Raw genomic sequence first — 25,142 nt, 5'->3', positions numbered from 1 at the left:
TATGTCTTCTGTTTTTTTTAACCTTTCCATTTCCTCCTCTTGCTTATCGACCTTTGACCTTTCCTCCTCCAGAATTGGTTGAGCCCCCACTTCACCGGTGAATCCTTGCATTCCTTCTTGAAACCGGTGGAAATTGTTTCTGTAGAGATAACCTCCACTGTGGATGCTGTTGCACCCTGTGGGCCAGAGGCGACACTACTAGAGAAGATGAGAAGCAAAGGAAACCACGAGTCCGCCAGTTCCAACTTCTCCAACCCCAGTTACTCCCAGCTGTGTCCTCCTCCTCCTGTCTCCTCGCTCACTGCGGGAAATCTGGAGCCCTGTGCCTCCGATACACCTTATGGGCCTGTTAGTAGTCAAGGTGAAGGTAAAAATGAAGTGAAGGATAGGGATGAGGTGAGAGGGAAAGAAGTGGAGATCCTACAGTTGCTCTCCAAAGGCAGCAACAACAGTGAGCCTATGCCGGTAATTTCAGACTATGAGAAGGTTGAGAAGCTCCAGGTCAGGTGCAGTGGCCAGATCAGTCAAGAGAGGAGGATAGAGGAGGCAGATAGCATATGTGTGACTAATTGCCATGATGAGGGACCTGAAGACAAGGAGGAGAGGCAGAAAGGGAATGGAAAAGAAGGAGATTTACAGAAGTTGTTTGGAGGCAGTGGATTTGGCAAATCCATTCAGGTTTGTTGTGATTACGAGCCAGTCCGGAATCTGCAGAATGACAGCCCCGAGCTCCCTAGCCTGGATTCAGGCATTAGCAGTGGGAACGAGGAGCAGGGGAGTCAGGAGGAGAGCCTGGAGGACCTTGATAAGTCCACTAAATCTACAGGTCTCCTGTTTCCTCCTCTCTCACCCCCTTTCAGTACCTTACCATGCTCCTTGCCCTCTTTCGCACCATTGCCTTTGAACTTTTCTGGGCCAGGTTTGAGTCCAGCTCAGCGACCTCTGCCAACTCATATACTAGAAAGGATTGCTCTTATATCTACCAATAGGTTAGAAGAGCTCTCTGGTGATGGATATATGCCAGTAAGGCAGGAAGAGAGCTGAAAACGGACAGAAATCTCACAGTGAATGCTGTACAATACATGTGCAGGATTCATGAGAGCCAAGTGTCGGAATCCATCAGATACCTGGTTCTGAGATTGCATTGCCAGTTTGTTTTGCCTCTTTTGCTCTCCACATGGACTGAATGCAACCAAAGACCTCTACAAACGAATACCAGAACACTTTATATCAAAATCTTATCCCTTATCTACAAGTTCTGCATTCATATACACATATCTTATTAACAAGATTAACAAGAGCCTGGCAGCTAGAATGTCCGTTAATTATAATAATAATAATAATCCGTCATATGGACATTTATTTATTTATACCCAGGGTACAACTCTGAAAGATGGGTTGAGTTGAATGAATGTATTTGTTTATATTTTGTTGTGTTTTGTATTTTGTTATTAAGTTATTCTTTCTGAAGTGCTGAAGTGAATATTCTCAGAAAAAGCCAACCTTGTTTAATGTGACAGCCCGATAATGATATTAGGTTAGGTTGAATTTAACATACTGGGAAATAAACACTGTCTGCTGCTCCTATTAGATGAGAAAGTGCTCAACTACATATATGATTAATTATGATCTAGCTGTCCGTTATGGATGTATTTTGACTCCACATGACTTACAAACCGAGGGAGTTGTGAGATGCTTAATAAAAGCTGCTAAATTGAACAGTCAGACACTGACACTGGACACTGAGATGATTTCTCAAGGAACAAACCTCACACCTTCTGATTAATGTATATTAAACCTGTGGAGCTGTTAGAGTAAACTAGTGTTTACCAGAATTTTAAAATATGTAGGCCAAAATGTAGGCTAATCGAGGCTTTTATTTTGGTTTCTAATGCTGTTTGGTCTGGTTATGACAAGATGATAATGTTGCATTCATATGACTTTATAATACAGATAAAAAAAATAAAACATCTGAAAAAAATCAAAGATACTATATCTATCAAACATCCTTTAGCTTATAGGTGCAGATGAAGTGGCTGGTTTTCACTTGCCTGCACATAAAACCCCCTAAAAACACTGTCATATGTTTTTCAGTGGATTACTCCACTATGTAAGAATAGCCTTAATGGATAATTTTGGTATTTTTAAACCTGGGCCCTATTTTCACATATTTTGGGGTCAAAATGACTAGTAGGTACAGTGTTTAATTAAGTAAGTGTATAATTTTAGAGCATTAAAGCCTAAATTGTAATTATTAATTATTAGAGCGATGGTGGTCTACATTCTCATTGTTTAAAGTGTTATATTTTAATTCTAGTATAAAGTTAGGATCACAGTGTTAAAATTCTATATCTTTATGTGTGCACCTTTCTGTATCTAAATGCCTAGGCTCAGCAGTAGCGTGTGTGTGTGTGTGTGTGTGTGTGTAAGCAAGCATGTGAGCTTTGGCAGAGATAGAGGCAGACACACAGCACCAAAACACCAAGATAGGAAAATGTAGAAGCAGATTTTGTGAAAATTGTGTTACAAAACATTCATCAATATGTTCCAAGAATGTACTGTTTGTAGCACAAAAACACCAACTTATTCCACAGTCAGGTTATGGTTGAAATAGTATGATTAGCCGAGGGCATGGGGGGGGGAGCAGTGCAGCCAGGAACAATTAAATAAAAATCCACCGAAAGGTTGGAAAGCAATGACAAAAAGAGAGACACCCAAAACAGTCATAGTGAAATAAAAGTGATAAAAGTCCACCAAATTTTGAATGGTTGGAAAATGATGAGAAAAGAGAGACAGCCGAAAATTTGGGACTTTCCCAGATCCAGATCAGCAGGAAAGAGAGCGAAGAGATTATATATAACGCTTAGATACAGAGCTATAAAAGGAGGTCCAAAAGGAATTGAAAGTCAGTTGTTACAACATACATACAGCTCGGGTCTCTGTTCTGGTCACAGAATTGGACTCTATTTTGACCCTCTCCAGTGAAACTATTCTAAGTGGTGTCTATTTCTGTTGACAATAAAAATGTTGGTAAAAGTTCAAGCTTTCTTTTCTGGCTTAAGTCTTGAATTTTTTACACGACAACAGCCAGCAGCCCTGAACCAGCAACTGTGGCTGCAACGTATTCCTTCAGGGCAAATGTGTCTATCAAAGTTATATCCACAAAAAGAGCTTCTTTGAGCCACTTTCTAAAGTCGCTAGTCACAGGAAATGCAATGCAACATTTTTTGACAGCAGATCAGTTAGAAATAGAGTATTACAGTAAAGAAACAGTCAGGAGCAGCCCCAGTGAGCTGAGAGTTTAAGATCACTGTTCGCAGACTCATATCAGGTGCAGAATAAAGTCAGATCACGAATACTCACATAATTATGGAAAAAGACCAATTATTGCCTGATAATGCTGCCCCAGACTTCCTTGACCTGTAGTATTAAACCGCATTTGCTGTTAATCTCCAGTAGCCTAACTACATGTGTCATGTACACAATAGCGGCACAGAAAAGCAGAGAATCGGTGTGCGGCTGCTAATAAGAGGAATGGGAGAGAGGAGGAGCGGAGGCTGTTGTATGGGATTATTGGACACACTGTGTCTGGGCGTGAGGAGGGAGGCGAGGGGGAGATGGTATAATAGCATCAAAACCGGTTGATTATTATTTCCTGCCAATCTTTAATTTACAATTACTTTGGCGTGTCTAGTTATCATTATGGATTTGCCATGTTTTTCAGGAGTCTGTTCATACTGATGTAAGCTAACATTCATTTTGTGAAAATGAAAATATTAAACAATGATGTGCTAATTAAGCCTAAATACATTTTTCTATTTGAAAGTCCGGCCCCCACAGTGTCTGGTTAGAAAAATTCTTGACCTCTTGACCCCTGATGTATGCCTTGTCTTTACTCAAATCTTATTAGACACTGACCACAATATTTACATTAGGTATGAGTGAACATATGACATGACAACATCATCCACAAGAAAACTGGGAACTGCATTTTTAGGATTCTACAGCCCTCCCAGAGCCATATTTCCTAAAACTTTCCTTCCTGTGTTTTTCGCATGAGTGAAACAAGTCTAAAACAAAGAACAACAAAACCCATATTCCAGAGGGACTTTTGCATTGGAATTTACAAAATTTCATTGTTTTGTTAACACAACCAGATACTGTTACAGGCATAAACCAAGTAGCAATAATCAAATTAATACATCTTACAATAGATGGCAGCACTGGACAGAATCAACTTTCATGCATTGTTCTTGAGATGTTTATTACTCTGGACTAACAAAGATGATGAGTACTTGGAAGATCTGAATAAGTGGAATCAACTTCTTTTCGATTTTGAGTTGGCAAAACTTAAAAAATCATACCTAAAAATCATATCATAAAATCATAGAAAAGCTTAAGCTGAAGGCTGATGATTGGAAAAACAAGCTGGATGTTACTCTGTGACAAATGAATAGACATACAGGGTCCTATCTTCCACCCAGTGCACAGTACAACTCAAGTTTCGTTGATAGTTTTTGATTTAATGAATGGTTTCATTTTTGTTACACCCAAAACAAACCTATAATTAAACTGGGTTTGAACCCGCCCTAATGCACTTGCACCATGCACTTCAGATTGTTTAAATAGTGTCTGATGTTACTTAATAGGATAAGCTTGAAAATGGTGTAAAACTCACTTCAGTCGTAAGAAACCTCAACCACTGTAACAGGTGATGTACCAAGATGATTATTTAAACTCCTGAAGGGTTTTGCCGTTCATGGCTTTGTAGGCCAATGAACCCACATTCCCCTGCTCCGGAGGCAGATGCCTCTGGGCTACAAAAAAGCATCAGGAGCATCACGAAATGCACACGGACTGAAACAGTTTTTTATTGTCCTGCTATTTAATTGAAAATTGTTCCTTGTTCCTGTCACGTAGAGAGAAGTGCTGAGAGAAAGCACCTGAATAAAAGCTAAGAAGTATTCTCAGATGCTCTGTAAAAAGAGCTACGATCAGCTATCCTAAAGGGGTAGTCTTTTCTGTCAGTAATGCTTGTTGGATGTCCATACAGCTATGATTGCCTTCCAGTAGAGACGGTATAAAAATGTGTGCTGTTATTTAAATGTTGTATGCTTTGTAAGCCAAGGAATGCTGAACGACCCAGGTGGGACTTGAACCCACAATCCCCTGCTCCGGAGGCAGATGCCTTATCCATTAGGCCACTGGGCCTTGACAAACTAGATGTAGCATCAGGAATTGTCGACGGACAGAAATGGTTTTGATTATCTCTTTAATTGAAATTTGGGTCTGAAAACGAGATTTATGAACCCTTGTAGCTGATATATCTTACAAGTTGTTGCTTGTTCCTGTCACATAGAGAGAAGTGCTGAGAGAAAGCACCTGAATAAAAGCTAAGAAGTATTCTCAGATGCTATGTAAAAAGAGCTACGATCAGCTACCCTAAAAGGGTAGTCTTTTCTGTCAGTAATGCTTGTTGGGTGTCTAAACAGCAACAGTTGCCTTCCTCTAGAGACACTATAGTAACTGTGTGCTGTTATTCAGCCACTTTCTATGATCTGCTTTTCTGCCCACGATTGTAGAAAGTGTACCAACATGATAATTTAACACTTCCAAAGGGTTTTGCTGTTGTGTGTTTTGTATGCCAACAAACACTGAACGACCCAGGTGGGACTTGAACCCACAATCCCCTGCTCCGGAGGCAGATGCCTTATCCATTAGGCCACCGGGCCACAAAAAACAGCTGATATAGCATCAGGAAATGCACATGCACAGAAATGGTTTTTCATTATCCTGCTATTTAATTGAAATTTGGGTCTGAAAATGAGGTTTACTGGTTACTGGAGGTAAATAATAACATTACATTTTATATTACTAGTAATTCAACATGTTTGTTTTCCAACTCCTCTGATTCACTTTACCTTCTTTCTCAAAAGAGCATTGTCACAAATCAGAAACAGCACACTTTGTCCCTAAATGCAGTATCAACGCATACATTTTAAGTAAGAAAAGAGAAGTTTTTAATATAACAACTTCTTAGGAAACCAACAACATCAAGTGACTATAGTCACATGACTTGTGAAAATAACCCCTGACACCAGTTCCAAGAGTTACTATGGCGTTAAATAAGAGGGAAGTGAAGTTTCTAAAAACTGTGCCTTCCCCTTTTGTTTGAAGAGGCTACTTGTTACATCTCTGAGTATAACCCAGACAAAAATGCTATCAAAATGACACAAAAAGGAGTCAACCAAATTCTTCATCTCTGCCTTTCTAGCCTGAGGGAGTAGCCATCTTGTCCTGGCCCTAACTGGTGAGTGTGCTGATCTGATACAGACATTATTTCAGTTATCTTGTTGTGAACATGTTGAGTTCCACTGGCACCACACTGGAGATAGATTGACCTACAGGGGCATCACATTTCCTAAAATTACTCTATTTTATCCAGTTTTGTAAATGAGTCCTAAATCAAATTAAATTAAATCTAGTGAAGAACCACATTTCTTTTTTTTTGTCTTGATTCAAGATTAACATAAGTTTACACAATTAGTAATGTGTATACTCTAATCAGAATCATTTGTGAACACTATATAAGTCTTTCCATTTTACAACAAGAAAATAATTTAATGTATCATAGTTCACAGTTTGCAATTTAAAGCAGCAAAACATCAGACCGTCTTTAACCATGTTTCTGGGTCAGATATTGGTCCTCTGTTTGACATTGTCAGTGTTAACTGACCTGATGAGCGAGTTTTCTCTGTCTAGAGATTAGGTCAAACCACAGCTTTGGTGAATATGAATCAGGATATCAGGGAATATTTTTTAAAATTCATCAACAAAGACTATTGGATTACAAGCATGCAGAGATCGGTTGTCATGTGTTTGTGAAGAGTCCGCTACTGCCCACAAACAGAGATGTGAGAGCTGCTGTTGCCAGAACAAAAGTTTGATTTGTGTTTTGGTTTACAAAAAGTTGAAGTGAAATGTTCTGTGTGCATGTGTGATGTAATACTGTGTACAATACACACACACACACACACACACACACACACACACACACACACACACACACACACACACACACACACACACACACACACACAAACACAGGGATATTTATCCTTTCTAGACTTAAAGAGATTCACTAAGTGTCCAAATAAGGTTATTGATCACCTCTCTATACATTTGTAAATATATTACACTATTGGATATTGGTTCAAAACAAGACACTATGATTTCTTAAGTTATAATCAGTAAAGTTGTGTGTCATTTAAGTCACATGCAACACTTTCTACAGACATCCAGTCAGTCTGTCTGTAATGAAACAAAATAAAGATAATCTCGACCTTGGGTTACAGAGTGCATCCTTATCAGTCGATCTGACCGGCTGAGAGGAGAGCCTGAGAGGGAATCTTTAGCTCAACCATTGACCGTAACATGACCTGGGGAAACTTGTGTTTCCTTCTCAGGCTCAAAATTAATGGTACTTGAATTTGTGTCAAAGGGTGTGAATTAGGGTACAATGTTTTAAAAGTTGTTTAAGGGCATTTTAATGGCAAGTTTGGGAAACCACACACTACTGTTGCTTCTCAGCACAAGTGATGTGTTACACAATGACATTTATTAGAGACAACAATTAACCAAACACTCAGAGTTTCTACTGTGCATAAAACTGAAGTGAAAAACTTAATCTAACATGAACAACAATATAAAAAGGAACGGAAAGAAACAAAGCAGGCCAACAAAAAAAAAAAGAAGAGCCGGCCCTAAAAGGGATTTCCACCACTTCTTCTTGAAATATGGATAGCATATCACCAAGATACTAAGGAAACCACAATAACCGCTTCTTTCTTTACTCAGAAACCTTTCCTATACGTCACAAAACTTTAGACCAGATAGTCTAGTTTTAGTCATCCTGAATGAGTCTACAGGAATGAAAACAACTTATCAATCATTTTGAATTTGATGTACGTGATGACAATCATGTAGGGAGGAAGAGAAGAGCTCTTCACAGAACGACACTGAACTGGTAGGTTGTCATATATTAAAAATCTATAAATTAACTTTAGTCAGAGCTAGTTTATGATATAGATCGCACTTCCTTTTCATTGTAATGGATGAATGAGTCTGTGACGGGAAATGATACTATAACAGAAGTGGTTATGATGATTGTTCATGACTTGTTTTTGATGATAGCTAAGAAGTGTGTGTTTTACAAAGATAACGATTATGACAACATCAGTCAAGATGACGATGATTTTTTTAAAGGCCTGAAATGGTCTGCCAATGAAATGTGACAATGAGGAGATTATTTTTGGTAGTTGGACAGGTAGTAGAAGTCTTGGGTTAAAAATATATCATTGTGTCAACAATATTTTTAGCCAGATCTTAACAAAAGACAAGGCTGTGCACCACCTAACTCTATGTTTTAAAAATACTGACTAATAAAGGTCGTTTGGCTTCAAATTCTCAACATTTTGTCTGCATTAAAGTATTTATAATGACATCCAGCTATTCAAGTCTTCTGCAGAAGGACTCACAGCAACACACATGCATGTATGCTCAAATGAGTGAGGAGAGCTCTGTGAGCCTGTTATTTATCCAGCTTTAGGGTGAATCTTATCATCCCACAGAGACACATTGTCCCTGAAGTCTGGATACCACAGAGAACAGAGATATTTTGACTGTTTACACAGATTCAGTGCCACATCACAGATTAGTCTCCCTGAGTCCAGGGTTACATGCAATATGTTTGGAATTCCCATTACATTACTCCCTTTTAGCATTTTATGCTAACCAAACATAAGAATACAAACATTTTATTAACCTTAGCAGTACTTGCAGAGTAGGTGATTAGGTAAGAATATAAGAAATAGACAATATAAGAATATAAGAATATAAGGGAATAAAAATATAATGTAAGAAAAATGTGAGAATATAAGATACAATACAAACACTTGTAATTATGCAAAATGTGGAATTTCAAGACTAATGATTCAGAATATAGTTAAGAAAATGATTCTGAAATGATTCAGATTAAACTTCATTTTCCTCCCCACTGAAAGGTGGGATCCACTCCATCGAATCGGTGGGTGCAGTATGTAATTGCATATACTGACCCATAGATGATTTAATAGCTGTAGCAATCATAGATCTTGCACACAGCATTCAGGAGGAGGAAAGCACCAAGAATGACAAACAGTGGGGTCAACATTTTAAACAACACATTCTTCCATCCGCCTGTTGTCAGCCACGACCACATGTCCCATCCCATGTCCCATGTACACAGATTCAGTGCCACATCACAGATTAGTCTCCCTGAGTCCAGGGTTACATGCAATATGTGAACACAAAGTTTTCATTCAAAGAAACAGGGACATTAACAAGAGAGAGAAAGTATTTGGGGGAAAGAGTGTTTGATATGTGGGAAGGTGAGAGAAGGTGGAGGAAGCGAGAGACAAAGGGAAAAACAAACAGTGTGGGAGAGTGAGGAGAGAGTCTGCTGTCTGTGCCAAATATGAAAGGTCTACGCTGCCCCTGTTCTGTTGTTTACCCACTGTATTTGCATACAACCTCCTCTAAGTCTTTTTTAGCAATCTATCCAGTAAATGTTGAAAATATACTTTGACCAGCCCACACTCTGCTGATCAGTCATGTCTGGCTGCAGGTTATGCTAATTACTCCTTCTGTGTACACGCTACATACTGCTGTTGCATGTCATGATAATTTCTTCCACCATCACTCCACACACTTATAGTTGTAGCTTTAAAACCAAACCAACAATGGCATTGTAAGCCATGTAGTGTATATTCTATTGCCAATAGATATAATATATTGCCAACATCCCATTCTTAATCCGTAGGGTTTAATATGGAGTCAGCCCCCCCTTTAACAGCTTCTACGCTTCTGGGAAGGCTGTCCACAAGGTTTAGGAGGAGTGTGTTCATGGGAATTTTTGACCATCCCTCTAGAAGCGCATTTGTGAGGTCAGGCACAGATGTTTGAGAAGGTCTGGCTCGTAGTCTCCGCTTGAATTCATCGCAAAGGTGTTCTGTCAGGTTGGGGTCAGGACTCTGTGCAGGCCAGTCAAGTTCTCCACACTAAAATTGCTCATCCATGTTTTTATGGACCTTGCTTTGTGCACTGGTGCTCAGTCATGTTGGAACAGGAAGGGGCCATCCTCAAACTGTTTCCACAAAATTGTGAGCATGAAGTTGTCCAAAATGTCTTGGTATGCTTAAGCATTAACAGTTCCTTTCACTGGAACTAAGGGGCTAAACCCAACCCCTGAAGAACAACCCCACACCACAATCCCTCCTCCACCAAATTTTACAGTTGGCACAATGCAGTCAGGCAAGTACTGTTCTCCTGGCAACCACCAAGCCCAGACTCGTCCATCGGATAGATAGCCAGAGAGAGAAGTGTGATTTGTCACTCCAGAGAATACGTCTCCACTGCTCTTGTGTCCAGTGGTGTCATGCTTTACACCACTGCATCCGACGCTTTGCATTTCACTTGATGATTTAAGGCTTGGATGCAGCTGCTCATCCATGGAAACCCATTCCATGAAGCTCTCTACACACTGTTCGTGAGCTAATCCGAAGGCCACATGATGTTTGGAGATCTGTAGCTATTTACTCTGCAGAAAGTTGGCAACGTCTGTGCACTGTGCGCTGACCCCGCTTTGTGATTTTATGTGGCCACTGTTCACTTCATGGCTGAGTTTCTGTTGTTCCCAATCACTTCCACAATATTATAATACCACTAACAGTTGACCGTGAACCGTGGTAATTTCACAAATGGACTTTTTGCACAGGCGGCAACCTGTCACAGTACCACACTTGAATTCACTGAGCTCCTGAGAGCGACCCATTCTTTCAAAATGTTTGTAGTAGCTGTCTGTATGCCTAGGTGCTTGGTTTTATACACCTGGGGCCATGAAAGAGATTGGAACAGCTGAATTCAATGATTTGGAATATAGTGTGTATCAGAAATCAGAAATACTACTATTGATCCCCGAGGGGGAAATTCTTTTGTCACAATTGCACACTTGTCAAAGGTAGATAGATAAAGAGTATATAAATATAACAGTATAAATATAAAATATAAAGACAAATATAAAGGTGTGTGGGTATGTACAATATTTACATTATTAAGAATTATTATGGTGAACCAAAAAGGATTTGTGAATGAATAGCAGCAGAGAATATTGCACATTAATTATTAATCAGGTAATATTGGACAAAAAATTGATAATGAGGTCTAGTTTAATAACTGACTAAGTGTCAGACACTTAAAGGGAGGAGTTATAAAGTTTGATGACCACAGGCAGGAATGACTTTCTGTGGCACTCTGTGGTGCATTTTGGGGGAATGAGTCTTGCACTAAAAGTGCTCCTGTGTTTGAGCAGCAAGTCATCAAACTTTAGCCACCACAGACATCACAAACATCTTCAGCATCGTCCCGCAGCCTCCTCAGAAAATAGAGACGGCTTTGGCCTTTCCTGTAGAGGGCTTGCGTGTTCTTGGCCCAGTCCAGTTTATAGCCCATGTGCACTCCCAGGTATTTATAATCCTCCACAATGTCCACAGGGACCCCCTGGATGGAGACAGGGGTGTACACCACAGCTCTGTGCTCAGCCTCATCACCCTTGCTGATACATCCAACCACAGCAGAGTCATCAGGAAACTTCTGAAGATGGCAGGACTCTGTGTGGTAGTTGAAGTCTGTGGTGTAGATGGTGAAGAGGAAGGGGGAGAGGACCGTCCCCTGCGGGGCCCAGGTGTTGCTGACCACGCTGTCTTACACACAGTGTTGCAGGCGCATATACTGTGGTCTGCTGGGTTGCAGATTTTAAAGTGCTCCTTTCAGCATCTTACAGAATCCTTGAATTCCAATTAGCTAGCAATGTAAATCTTTTGAAATGCAGTGTTGGGCAGTAGCTTACTAGTTTAACTACATTTCTCAGTAGCTTGGTGGTAGTGTTGCTATTTTCTGAATCAAATAGCTTTTCAGTAACGAAGCTCCTTTATTGACCGAGTAGCGCAGTAGCTTCCACACACGCTACATTTTCTCAAGCATGTCTGAAGGATCAGTGAGTGACGCCACCACCACACACATACCTGTATGTGGAGCTGGCAGAAGCGCTTCCGTGTGATGGTGACATCACGTACCGATCCTTGGGCTGATGTCTGCGACTTTGCTGCAGGAGAATAAAGACACGTGCGACTGAGTTTACTTTCTATTGTGATAGTTACAGTTACAGTGTAACACCTCTTGGAGAGTTTCTGTGTGTCTAATGTAGCTCTCTCTCGCACACACACACTGTTTGGAGCAGGTTTTTAGTCCTTCTTCTGTTGCTACTGTGGAATAAAGTTAGTTCAATATAAACAAGGCCTGTGTGTGTGTATGTATATATATATATATATATATATATGACCTAACTATAAAATATTAAAAAATAAAAAAGTATCTTCGATGTATAAGCTACTTTTGCCACGTTGCTGTAGCTTAGCTTACTACATTTCACTGGGGGATAGCTTCTGTGTAGTGAAGCTTCATTTAATGAAGAGTAGCTAGTAGCTTAGCTCACTACATTTTCCAAGTAACTTGCCCAACACTGTTGAAATGCTGCAGTGGTGTCTAGTGCCATGCACCATAGAAACAACTGTTTGAAAGACAGTTTCAAAAAATCTGGTAAATGGGACCAATTCCACCCACTGGCAATCTGTCTCACCTTTGCTCTATATAGAGGGAATATGAAACAAGTATACTTCCCCTGCACTGTTTACCTGCCAGAAAGTAGTCATATGTATCTGCATGCAATCTCAGCTTAGCTTGGGTAAGTGGCTGAAAATCTAGCTGTGTCTTGCTAATTGCTCCATCATTGCCTTGTATCATAAATATAATACTACTGTAAAAGTCCAAACTAAATAACAAAATAGGCTGTTTGTTCATAGTAAGGAAGAGCTTACTTGCTGGATAGTGAATTTGTTTGTTTTTTTCTTACTGGAAACAACAGTAGCTTTCGGGAAAGAAAAGGCGGTTAGGAAGTGGTTTTTGTGTTTTCTTCTGTGCGTGTGTAGTTTGTGGTTGTTTCTCTGCTTGTGTGTGTGAAGAGGAAAGACAGGAAGGGAGGAAAGAGACCAGAGTGTCAGCTTTTTCTTTTCGCAGTTGCATCAGGTTAGGGGAAGTCCAAATATAAGAAGCAGAGAGATGAAACGCATCTCGATGAAAGAGGTTAGAAAAGGCTTTGACTATCTAGCAGATAGTGACGGACACATTGAGATAAGAAGTACTGCTTGATTTGTTAATGTGATTCAAAATGCTGCTTCCCACTAGCAGTCCCTGACTGAGTCAAACTGAGTCAGAAGCAGCATAAGTAGACCTTCAGTTGGGGAAATTGGTGGAATGTACAGCATGACTTCAAATCTTGACATGAAGTTTGATTTCACAAAATGAAAAAGGGGTTATAACAGCTACACTGGAGATAATTCTGAATATAAGACTGAGCAAGCACACTACCAAGTTATCTGTTTACACTGAATGTATCTTGTCACAGTTCTATTCAGAATAAAGAGTTTATAAACAGGGCTTGACAATAGCACCCGCCCAGTGACTCCAGTCTGTTGGCTGCTCTGAAGCTCTCTGCACTGGTGATGACTGTCAGTCATCAGTCAGACATCATCATCATCAGTCATCTCTGTCAGCAGCCCAGACATACGTTATACTTTTCATGACTGTGTGGAAATCTGATCACAGATGATGAAGGTGGAAAAAAGGCATATACTTGCCTTTTATTTCTTCTTCTGAGAGCTCAAGATATACTGACTTTTAGTACCCAATACAGGTCAAGCTGCAAAAAAACACTGGACCCTACACTTCCCATAATGTTCTGTTAGACACTGCCTGGTAAATGCCACTGTCAAACCTCATGCACATAGTTTGCCAAGATCACTCAAATAATGGCATTAGAGTAATTTGACAATGCTCCCTCCAGACCCATGAAAGGCATTACACAACTACTGAGTAGTACTCCTTGTCACTAGTAAACTGACTTGGTGCAGTTCCCCTTTTGAAAAACATATTATGATTTGTGGTTTGAAACCCAATGTGGACACTTGAGACTGGTCACAAAAGAATGACTTGGTCTCAGTGGTGTGTGTAGAATCATCCATTTTAGATACTATATTACCTAGAAGAGTGTCAGCTTTTTCATTTCACAATTGGAGCAAGTTAGGGGAAGACTAGGTGTCAGAAGTAGACACATGAAACTATGTCAGTATGTCGGTGAAAGAGCTTAGATAGAGATAAGGCAAGGCAAGGCAAGTTTATTTGTATAGCACATTTCAGCAACAAGGTCATTCAAAGTGCTTTACATAAAACATAAAAGCAATAATAGAAAATAAAATCAGGCAGGTCTCCCACCTTTGCTTATTTTACTCCTTTGATTCCCCATCTCCCACTCTATCCCCCCTTTAGTTACTTAGGGACTCTAACAGTAGACAGTCGAACAGATTGTGGCTGACAAGTTGAGATTACAAAGACTGCTTGATTTGTTAATGAGATGCTGCTTTCCACTAGCAGTCCCTGATCATGAAGCCATGTTTGTCGTTCGAAACCCAACGTTTCCAATTTTGGATGTGAATGTAGACAATATTTTGGTCTCACTACTGTGTGTTACATGACATCATCCATTTTAGATTTCAAATTACCTAAAAGAAGTTTGATCAGGAACATAATTGACTGGATAACCTGGGATCTATGTTTCGATTCATTTGGTTCTGAAATCCAGAGATTTATTGTTTTAAAGGGACTATATGTACGTTTTTCATTGAAATCAATCAAATTTTCATTGCCTTATTGTCAATTGGCTCAAAACTCACTTAGAAATGAAGCACACGCCTGTTTTCTCCGTCGCTTGCATCAGCCACTATTCTGTTTTTAATGTGGGGACTCCGGGTCGGATTCAGCCCTGTGCGCGCTCCCGAGCTTCTCTCGTACTACACTGACAACACGACAGCTAACGAGATGCAGCCCACTAACACCATAAAACAACCGGCTCACAGCAAAACACAATAAAGCTTTATGTGCTGAAGCCCATCAGACCAAACATGTTCAGAATGATGTCGAGTAAGAACAAAGTGATCATTAGTAAAGCTGGAGGAACACAGAGAAAGTCACGTTAGCTCACCGGCTAACGGCAAGCAGTTGCTAATGTTATCCAGTGCAAAGTTATATTGTTTCCACATTACTTCACGAACTAACGTGACCCATGTTACTATCCTGTGTACCACTGTTGATTTAGCCTGCAAGAAAGGATGTAACGTTAACGGTGAAAAGCAAATGTAGAGCGATTTGCCTCTGAGACGGGAATGTTGAAATAACAGAGCCTGAACATGTCTGTGTGAAAAGCCACAGCCCACATGCTGGTGTTCCTGCGTTTATTGCAGGATTTCTGTATGAAAGCGGTTATGTTTAGGATTATGCTCGCTCATGAGTTCAAGCAAGCACGCGTATGAGCACACGCCTGGTAGCAATCTTAAAACCGCACCGCTAGTGGCCGGTGGAAACTTCATAATGTCCCTTTAATATAAAAACTATATCTTGAATTATCATCATCTTCTGTTGTTGGCATTATTTACAAGTCACAGACACAGAGACAGTTAAACAGGCAATTATTCCAAATCATGTCATTGCTGTGAAAAGTACTCATTTTTGATTGGCAGGCAAGTTTAAACACATGAACCACACATCAATTAAACACATCAATTAAAACACATGAACCACAGCTGTATATCAGTTAATAGTTAATAAAAACTGAAATTGACCTAACTTTCAGTTAAAGTGACAAACAGATTTGAATATCCCCAACATGATCTCACTTAGTTATGGCATAAGCATGATAATACAACATCAGACATCTTTTAGGGCAATCTAATTTGTTTCAGCAGTCTTCTCAACTTTTACAGGTGTAACTCGTCCATTATTTTGCTGGGATTACTATGAAACTGCTGGCTTTAAATCTTATGAGCCTTATAAGCAACAGCTACAACAGAGTGGCCTAAATCTCTAGACTGTGACTTTCAGAGGATTTATTTCAACTTCCGTCTTCTCACCTTTTTAAAATGTGAAAACTTCTTTTTTTAATTCATATGTAAACTTGTTGATTACTGCCACATTTGCGTATTTCCCATAAGGCATATAATTTGAAATGTACACTTTCACACAGCCCTCATTTTGACGATAAGTCATTGATTATGATTATTGACATCATGACCTGCAATCTGATTAACGTTGTTTTAAGAGAAGCAAGTATCGTTAGCAGGAAGTGCACCTGATAGAATAACGGAACATTTGGGTTCTCGGAAAAAACACTCTGACCTTTAATAAACCGCATGAACAGGTGACCGGGCTGTCAGCGAGAACTTGTGCCTTCCCCTGTGCACGGAAATGGAATAAGAATAGAAAAAAATGTTGTGTGCATACTGCAAAAAAGAAATGTTGGCTTTTAGAGAAATAGAAGGTTTCAAAGGTCCTTCAAAACTACTGTTACTGTGCTATGTGTATGTTACGTATGTTATTGTGCAGAGTGAAAGTTAGTGTGTTTAGTGTGTTAGTGTGTGGGTGTTTGTGGGTCGGTTTGCAGTGGGCTGTAATAACCACATACCACAAATCATACCTGAAACACACACACACATATTTACTTTTCATCCTGTTTTTGACACAGTTTAAATGTCAGTGTGGTTTAGAGGCAAAAGCAACAACTCTGCAATATGTATCAACTGAATCTTTGCCATGAAGGGCAAATGTGAACAAGAGAAGAAACAAAATATTTAAGATATTAAATGTTGTAATGTACATATTGGGGAAATTATAGGCTGCAGAAAGGCAGAGGAAGGTAAACAATTAACTGGTACTAGTGCTAAATCAACACTGAAGTGGGACCATGTTGTGGATTAAAATTTTTTTCCTACTGAAATTCGGTAAACAAGAGGAAAACACAAGAGGAAACCTAGGTGTCATATATCACCAAAATAGAGGTGAAGATGACTTCATTTTTCACACCCTGAAGTGTTAGTTGAAACCGAGAGGACATAAAACACTCATCTTGATTCATTATCAAATTTCTCAGTAGTGACCTTCAAAGAGTTCAAACACTTCTTCTAATTTTTTCTTTTAGAGGCGGCGGGTTTGCCATTTCTAAGTAGATGAACAACCTTATTTGTCTGATGTTTGTTTGCCATTTCTAAGTAGATGAACAACCTTATTTGTCTGATGTCCTTTCACAGGGCATCAAATGGAATGAAACCAGTGCTTTGAAGCAGATACTGAGCAGCAGCATCAACAGGTAAGACACTTCATATTTTCAGTACATTTCATGTTTGTTTGTAAGATTTAGCCTGTTAATGTATAACATGTGCAAGGTGGCATATCACATAGGCCTACTGCAGCGTGTCCCCAGGTGGTAAGAGAGGAAGTGATACCTTAGCAGGCAGACATATGCTCTGCTTAAATGTGGGGTATTTTTTATGACACTAGCATTATGACTGGATGTCTATAAGGCACATTATCAAAACTGTTTTCACCTCAAGTCATCTGGTTTCCATAGTTCTACACCCACATCTAATAAACAGGCTGTAGTGTATTAACAGCACAATTATTCATGTTTAAACTGTTGTAACTGGCACTATTGTTGGTCCTCTTTTTTTCACATGCCATGTCTAAAGATCAATTTGTTTTAGTCAATTTTGGTTTACTTTATTTGACGTTGTGAGAAGACGTAAACACACAACTACAAAAACTAAAATAAAGGATGACCCAATAAAGTCAAAGTTATATTTCCACTGATATCCTTGATTAGCTGGTCAGAGGCTGCATCAGGTCAAGAATTTGATTAAGTATTGAGTATAGTGACTTCCAGTGGTTTAATTTCTCACCGTAACAATTTGTGATGTTGGGTGTGGTCAGAGTGAAACAGGCATGATACATTCAACCAGCGAGTGCAGCAAAACACTTTTGCATCCACATTTCTCTCCCTTGCATCTGTTCCTTGCGTCTTGGTCGCTCCCACCATGAATGAACAGAGAGATGCTAGGAAACTGTGTCAGGAGAGAAGAAATGAAGAACTATGTTCGTAGAAAAATGAGACGTCCTTTGTTCTGAAGCGTCATCTTAAGCGACATTGGTTTCATCCGGAGGCACATCACAGCACTCCTGCCCCGAGGCCTCAATCAACGCTGCTAAATTGAACTGAACTGATTGAGGGATTGGTGCAATAAGTGTGACTGTGTATGTATATATGAAAGCCTGTTCATGCTGTTTTTAGATATTATTTATTTACTATGTTAAGTTATATTTTAGGAATGATGCACTGGCTGGTCGGCACTTTGACATTTCGTTGTACATGTGACAATGACAATAAAGTTTTCTATTATATGCTATTCTATCTGATCACAGCTGAATCAGTTGGCTGTAACAGCTGTAGAGACATTTGGTGGACTTTGAGCCTGCACACATGTGCACTGTGCTAATACTAATAAAGGCTGCCAAAGCAGCAGCGTTTTCTCACTCTTGCTGTTACCTGTTGAACAGACACCTCCACATGAATAGCAATCTGTATTCTGTATATATACTGTGTCCTACTCAGGGGTACAGGAATCATTTCTACTCGCAGAATGTGATTCTATTTATTAATTTTACTAAAATTATTATATTTATTAATGTTTAGCATCTGTATTTATTGATATTCTGATTATGAATTCATTATTAAATAACCAAACATATGATTGTGGTGTCTTTTAAACATTGGAAATGATTAGGCATAATGGGAAAATGTAAATGATGCAACTGATATCAAATCCGACACTCAGGAATTATCAGTCTCAAAGGTGACTTAAGGGAAATGAAGATAAATTCTGTAAAAAGTGTTTCTTCCTGATAGACAGATATTGCTCATTCTAAACATGTGTTTTATTAGTCTGTGCAATTGGAAACAGAGCAGACTAATTTAAGCAGGATCTGAAGCATTTCTAATTCTGTTCTTTGAATTATCTGTTGGTGCCACAACTCTTTCTTGCTCTATTTGTGGCCAGAAGTATTTTATGTGTGTCTGCAGAAAAAAACTGACAAATGCCACAAAATAAAGAGGTATATATACATACAGCAGGCCTATGTATCATCCCTTTGCCACTTGTGAACAGATGTATCTTTTTATCTGCACAGGATGAGAATAAAGAGGAAGCAATCGGTTACACAGTGAAACAAGAACAATCCATCAAAGGCCCACATATCCAAGTCACCGAGCTTTGGAAACCAACAATCCTGTTATTTTGAGATGAGACTGATAACGCGATAAATGGAGAGAAATAAGAAAAACCCTCTGCTGTTTCTTCTTCTTGCTCTGCTTCATGTCTGCACCACCAGATCACAGGACTGTTGTAGCCTCCCAAATAACAGTTAGTGATTTTTGATTTGATTTATATTTTTATATTGTATAGCATAATTGATTTAAAGATCTTTTGTTACAGAAAAGTTTCCATGTTTTTATTTCATCTCATGCCCATTATTTCTCACAGATCTCACCTGCTACAGTGACTTTAATCGTACCATCACTTGTGTGTGGAACAGCACATATGTATCTGACACTGAGTGCACAATACACGCCAAAAAAGTCAAAGGGTAATGTACTTAGAGTAGATGCAAATATACAGTTACCCTGTACCCAAATAATATTATGAGTGCAGCAAAATGAAATGAACATGAAATTCTTTTTCCTTTTACAGTAGATCTGTGTACAGTGCTTCCTGTGACCTGAAGCCTGTTGACATCTCCAGACCAATGCTAAAGAAGTGCTCCCTGGACTTCATAGACGACTGGATTGTGAGTCTGAGGAGATTTGTAGTAGTAATAGTTCAACACGTTAGGAAATATCCATATATTTGCTTTCCTGCTGAGAATGGCTCACCTGATCTGTTTCCATTACTCTTTATTATTAATGTGTTGTTTATTAAACACAATGAGCAATAAAACACATTTTGTTTTTAGCGTAGTTGTTTTTATAGTTTTGTTGTGGCCATTTCATTAAAGACTTCATTATAAAGACTTTGGCAATTGTTTAGACTTAAAATTAAATTTTGTCTGGAACTAGAATGGTTTACAGCACAGCATTGAATCAGTGTCTGCATCTCGCAGAAAAATTGACAAAAAATGTGAATGTTATGCTCTCGGTTTGTCCATTAAGTAAGAGTGTCTTCCTCTGAATCCAGTAGTTCCTGACACAATAGAGACACGACATGGTGAGAAGGCCATTCTATTGCAAGTAGGAAGATGACTGCTCTGATGCTATTTGAGCTGGTTGACTTGTGCATACCAAACACTAAAAAGGGTGTTGTTACTGGTTACCCTGCTTGCGCAAACTGTGATAAACTTAGTTTAAATACTGGAAACAGAGGGAAACATTGGCCTGGTTCTATCTATCTGTTTGTGTCAACTGTATGTTTGTCTACGTGTTGCACCTGATCACCAAAGCAAATTGTGTAAAACACAACTTGGCAATAAAGCTCCTTCTGATTCTGATTCTGATTCCAAAGGTAGCAAAATCTGCCTACTAGCTCAGCTAAAGCACACCAACATACTAGTTATATCTTATCTCTTTAATCCCTACAAAATCTAAAATGGTTTTATCGGGGTTATGGGGGACTATTTACCCAACAGTGGAGACAAGCCTCCTGCGTCCGGCCAAATAATCCTGCATATAACTCTCTGTAAAACTGTAAAATGTTTTTACACTTTCATGTTTTGTACGGCTTAAACAAACAACTTTTAACCTCTTGATTAGTAAGGTGCTTTTAGACTGATAATTTTAACTTTGTATCTCTTAAATATCCTAATTCCAGTTAAATTACCTACTTTTTTATCTAAGTACTGTAATTTATTCAAGTTTTCTTAATTGATGCAGCATTTACATTTAAAAATATTACCTGGAGCTTTTGGTCAGAGCAACAACTGTCCAGGAGATCGTCACCTTTGCTACAGAATAAAATCATCAAGATATTTATTAAAGCCCCAACACTAATTTTTTCACTATTTTGTTGTGTATTGTTGTCTTATGAGTGTGTTCTAAGAGAAATATTGTTTTAAATTTTTCTCAGTTTCAGACTAAAGATGAGTTGTCCATTAATCTGAACTGTGTACCTGAGAAGCAAAGTTTGGAGATATGTTACAAGCCAGCTTGTCACAGTGAGTAAAATCGATAATATATTGCCTCCTTGTGACTCACCTTGTGAGCTAGTCGTGATGACCTGTAACAAACTATATGTGTGTGTGTGATACTGCAGTTAAGCTGAATCCACCGCCAAAACCAGATGTCAACTCTACTGCAATTTCTTGGTTCCCACAAGTTAACAAACATGGAAGAATAACAAGTTACATCTCCCAACTACAGTGGAAACGAGAGGATTGCTCATGGAGTGTATGTATATATTATTTGTCCATGTTAGTATATCTGTGCATGTATTTCAATGAACAGACCTGAAAATCGGCCCACGAAGCATCCAAACATTTGTTTTTACCTTGTCAGGATCCCTCTGTGAAGACAGAAAATAAAGAATGGAACTGGAGCTTAACAGTGGCGCAGATCCCTGACTCAGATTTGCTGATGGGGGAGAGGTACGAGGCACGTGTTCGAGTGCAAGGCAGGGAAAACTGGGCCAAGTCAACCTGGAGTGACTGGAGCCCCGTTGCATCTTGGGAGTCCACCGTAGGAAAAACAAAACCAACAATAGGTAAAGTGTCAAATATTAACAAAGCTAATTAGTTTAATTTAACAAATGCAGTCTGTGGAAAACAACATCTTATGGAGGTCACACCCATTAAAGCCAAGTTCGAAGGTAATATTTTGGCATTTAGTTTTATGGCTCTGCCTTGAATTCCTGGGAAGGAAACCATTTGGATAAATAATACATCTTAATTTGTGCAAGTTATTATGTTTGTAATATTGAGTATTGCAGTGGCTCTAGAGTACTTTATATAGTTCAAATAGATGTACAACAAAAGTCTAATATGGTTTTAATTCCCTTAAAACATACACTAACATTTCTCTTTTTAAAAGTAATACTTGTCACATTTATCATAACCTGCTTTCCCAGAGCACATTACACGCTCTAGATCTGGGTAACTAACTGCTTAAAATGTCATTGTGTATCAGGAAAATTGCATGAACATCACAGACATACAACTCCGATTTGTTCTTTACAGTGGGCTAAATACAGTATGCGTTCCTCTTAACTAAAGTGACATGCTCTGTCCTGTGTTTTTCAGATGGTACTGAAGTTTTATTTGGCGTTGTTGCAGCTGTGCTCGCATTTGCCGTCCTTCTGACTGTCGCTAAGACTGACAAAACTACCTGGTAAGCAAACACAAACACCAAGTATTCCCAAGACATCTTTCAGACAGCTCTGCTTTAAGATGATGTTATTCTGTCTTTTAGGATTTACATGGTAAAGAGAATCAGCGGCCCACCCCTACCGAACCCAGCAAAGTCATTCCTACAGGATGTAAATTTCCAGGTGAGTTTATGAAATCTTTCTTTTTTGTGTTCATCACTTATTGAAATCGGGGTTTGGTGAGAATTAATTTTAATAAAAACAGACTTGATTTACAGTGGATATTTACTTTCCCAAAAATTTGTTTGTAATAAAAGCAGTTATAGTAAGATCTCATTAAAATTGCATTAGTTAATGTTTTTATATATGGTATCATGTTGTGTTAGCAGAAAATTACCCATTTACACATTTAGCAGTCAGAGGCCATCAGTAGCATTTATATGGGTTGTCTCTATCACCATGCCCGTTTTGGTGTCTCCCACTGTCTCAGAAAAGTACTTGGCTCTTCAGCTGCTGGATTGTCAACTTTCTTCTCCAGTGTATAGCTAACAGCACTGTCAGTCTGTCATTTGGTGCTGGGCAGTTATCATACAGTGGGTTTGTCAGAGCCTTTTTTACGGGCAAATAAGACCATACATTTTCAAGCAAGTAAAACCAAAATAATTAGCTGAAAGACACTCAAAGATCCATAAAGCTGAACAGAACTCCAGAGTTGGAAGATGATTTTCTTGGGTTTTTAGCCAAACCCTGTCAGTGATAACAAATAGTCCTTTGACCCACTATTAATATAAAAATAATGATTAGTGCAGCTTTAAAGATAGCAACATCACACAAACAGCAGGATGTACAGCCCACGTAGGATGTGAAACCAAAGAGCAGAATATTTCTTATTAGTCAAAAGACATGTGACCTTTATGATCCAATGAAAGGTTCAAACTGTTTAATTGTAGCAGCAGGAAATTTAGATAAAAACACTTTAAACACTGTGTATTTGCCTATTTACAGACAATTCACATACTGACAGTTTTTTTCGTCGACCTTATAGTCTAGTGCTGATTTTATGTCTTCTGTTTTTTTTAACCTTTCCATTTCCTCCTCTTGCTTATCGACCTTTGACCTTTCCTCCTCCAGAATTGGTTGAGCCCCCACTTCACCGGCGAATCCTTGCATTCCTTCTTGAAACCGGTGGAAATTGTTTCTGTAGAGATAACCTCCACTGTGGATGCTGTTGCACCCTGTGGGCCAGAGGCGACACTACTAGAGAAGATGAGAAGCAAAGGAAACCACGAGTCCGCCAGTTCCAACTTCTCCAACCCCAGTTACTCCCAGCTGTGTCCTCCTCCTCCTGTCTCCTCGCTCACTGCGGGAAATCTGGAGCCCTGTGCCTCCGATACACCTTATGGGCCTGTTAGTAGTCAAGGTGAAGGTAAAAATGAAGTGAAGGATAGGGATGAGGTGAGAGGGAAAGAAGTGGAGATCCTACAGTTGCTCTCCAAAGGCAGCAACAACAGTGAGCCTATGCCGGTAATTTCAGACTATGAGAAGGTTGAGAAGCTCCAGGTTGAGCGTGTCAGGCTACAGAGTCTAGATTCAGGCATGTGCAGTGGCGAGGAGGTCAGTCAAGAGAGCCTGGAGGCAGATAGCATCAGTATGACTAATTGCCATGATGAGGGACCTGAAGACATGGAGGAGAGGCAGAAAGGGAATGGAGAAGGAGGGTTTCAGAAGTTGTTTGGAGGCAATGGATTTGGCAAATCCATTCAGGTTTGTTCTGATTACGAGCCAGTCCGGAATCTGCAGAATGACAGCCTTGAGCTCCCTAGCCTGGATTCAGGCATTAGCAGTGGGGGAGAGGAGCAGATGAGTCAGGAGGAGAGCCTGGAGGACATTGATAAGTCCACTAAATCTACAGGTCTCCTGTTTTCCCCTCTTTCACCTCCTTTTAGAGCCTTACCATGTTCCTTGACCTCTTTCGCACCACTGCCTTTGAACTTCTCTGGGCCATGTTTGAGTCCAGCTCAGCGACCTCTGCCAACTCATATACTAGAGAGGATTGCTCTTATATCAACCAATAGGTTAGTGGAGCCCTCTGGTGATGGATATACGCCAGTAAGACAGGAAGAGAGCTGAAAACAGACAGAAATCTCACAGTAAGTGCTGGACATTACAGCATGTGCAGGATTCATGAGATCCCCATCTCAGCCAATGCGTTCTGTGTTTTTTGCTCGTCACATGGACTGTTAACTTGAATGCAACCAAAGGCCGCTCAACCGTGTTTGGTCAATACTACTCGAATTACAGTAACAGTAACCAGAATGTTTCCGGTACCACAATCCTATCCCTTGCCTACAGATTCGGTACATATGCACATATCTCCATCCATCCATCCATCCATCTTCATCCGCTTATCCGGGTCAGGTCGAGGGGGCAGCAGCTCCAGCAGGGGACCCCAAACTTCTCTTTCCCCAGCCACATTAACCAGCTCTGACTGGGGGATCCCGAGGCGTTCCCAGGCCAATGTGGAGATATAATCTCTCCACCTAGTCCTGGGTCTTCCCCGAGGCCTCCTCCCAGCTGGACGTGCCTGGAACACCTCCCTAGGGTGGGTCCAGGAGGCATCCTTACCATATCTGACTGAGATTAATGAGAGCCTGGCAGCTAGAATGTCCGTTAATGCATGCATTGTTCTCAGTAGTATATAACATCATATGGCCAGTGTTCAACTCTCAAGGATGGGCTGATTTTAATTAATGTATTTTT

The 25,142-nt window shown here is 39.7% G+C and overlaps 2 protein-coding genes and 2 non-coding genes across 4 annotated transcripts in view; 2 read left to right on the top strand and 2 right to left on the bottom strand.

Annotated features, from left to right (window-relative positions):
• The window catches only part of LOC123970489, a 9,130-nt gene extending 6,094 nt beyond the window's left edge, over positions 1–3,036 (top strand). Inside the window, exon 10 of the mRNA XM_046048545.1 lies at positions 73–3,036. Within this exon, the coding sequence (XP_045904501.1) occupies positions 73–1,044 (972 nt within the window). The 3' untranslated portion in view covers positions 1,045–3,036. The remainder of the gene's footprint in view (positions 1–72) is intronic.
• A 2,102-nt stretch (positions 3,037–5,138) lies between these two features.
• On the bottom strand, positions 5,139–5,211 carry trnar-ccg. The gene has a single exon. It is a non-coding gene; the product is annotated as a tRNA-Arg (tRNA).
• A 448-nt stretch (positions 5,212–5,659) lies between these two features.
• Positions 5,660–5,732, bottom strand: trnar-ccg. The gene has a single exon. It is a non-coding gene; the product is annotated as a tRNA-Arg (tRNA).
• Positions 5,733–6,185: 453 nt separating this feature from the next.
• Positions 6,186–24,855, top strand: LOC123970488. Its single transcript, XM_046048544.1, has 11 exons — positions 6,186–6,310; positions 17,289–17,347; positions 19,222–19,454; positions 19,575–19,677; positions 19,782–19,878; positions 21,150–21,237; positions 21,336–21,469; positions 21,578–21,782; positions 22,318–22,405; positions 22,487–22,565; positions 23,514–24,855. The coding sequence occupies exons 3-11, from the start codon at positions 19,355–19,357 to the stop codon at positions 24,510–24,512; spliced, it is 1,893 nt and encodes a 630-aa protein (XP_045904500.1). The 5' UTR covers positions 6,186–6,310; positions 17,289–17,347; positions 19,222–19,354; the 3' UTR covers positions 24,513–24,855.
• The last annotated feature ends 287 nt before the right edge of the window (positions 24,856–25,142 follow it).

This window comes from Micropterus dolomieu, linkage group LG04, assembly GCF_021292245.1.
Source record: "Micropterus dolomieu isolate WLL.071019.BEF.003 ecotype Adirondacks linkage group LG04, ASM2129224v1, whole genome shotgun sequence".
Classification (NCBI taxonomy): Eukaryota; Metazoa; Chordata; class Actinopteri; order Centrarchiformes; family Centrarchidae; genus Micropterus; species Micropterus dolomieu.
The sequence above is the reverse complement of the archived record's forward strand: the minus strand, read 5'-3'. Positions and strand labels throughout refer to the sequence as shown.

Bases quoted from the DNA above. Each gene is read 5' to 3' on its own strand.
- LOC123970488 (XM_046048544.1), top strand. From the start codon at position 19,355: ATGGAGAGAAATAAGAAAAACCCTCTGCTGTTTCTTCTTCTTGCTCTG. The intron at 19,455-19,574 runs GTTAGTGATTTT...TATTTCTCACAG, and splicing joins TTGTAGCCTCCCAAATAACA to ATCTCACCTGCTACAGTGAC. The intron at 21,783-22,317 runs GTAAAGTGTCAA...TGTGTTTTTCAG, and splicing joins AAAAACAAAACCAACAATAG to ATGGTACTGAAGTTTTATTT.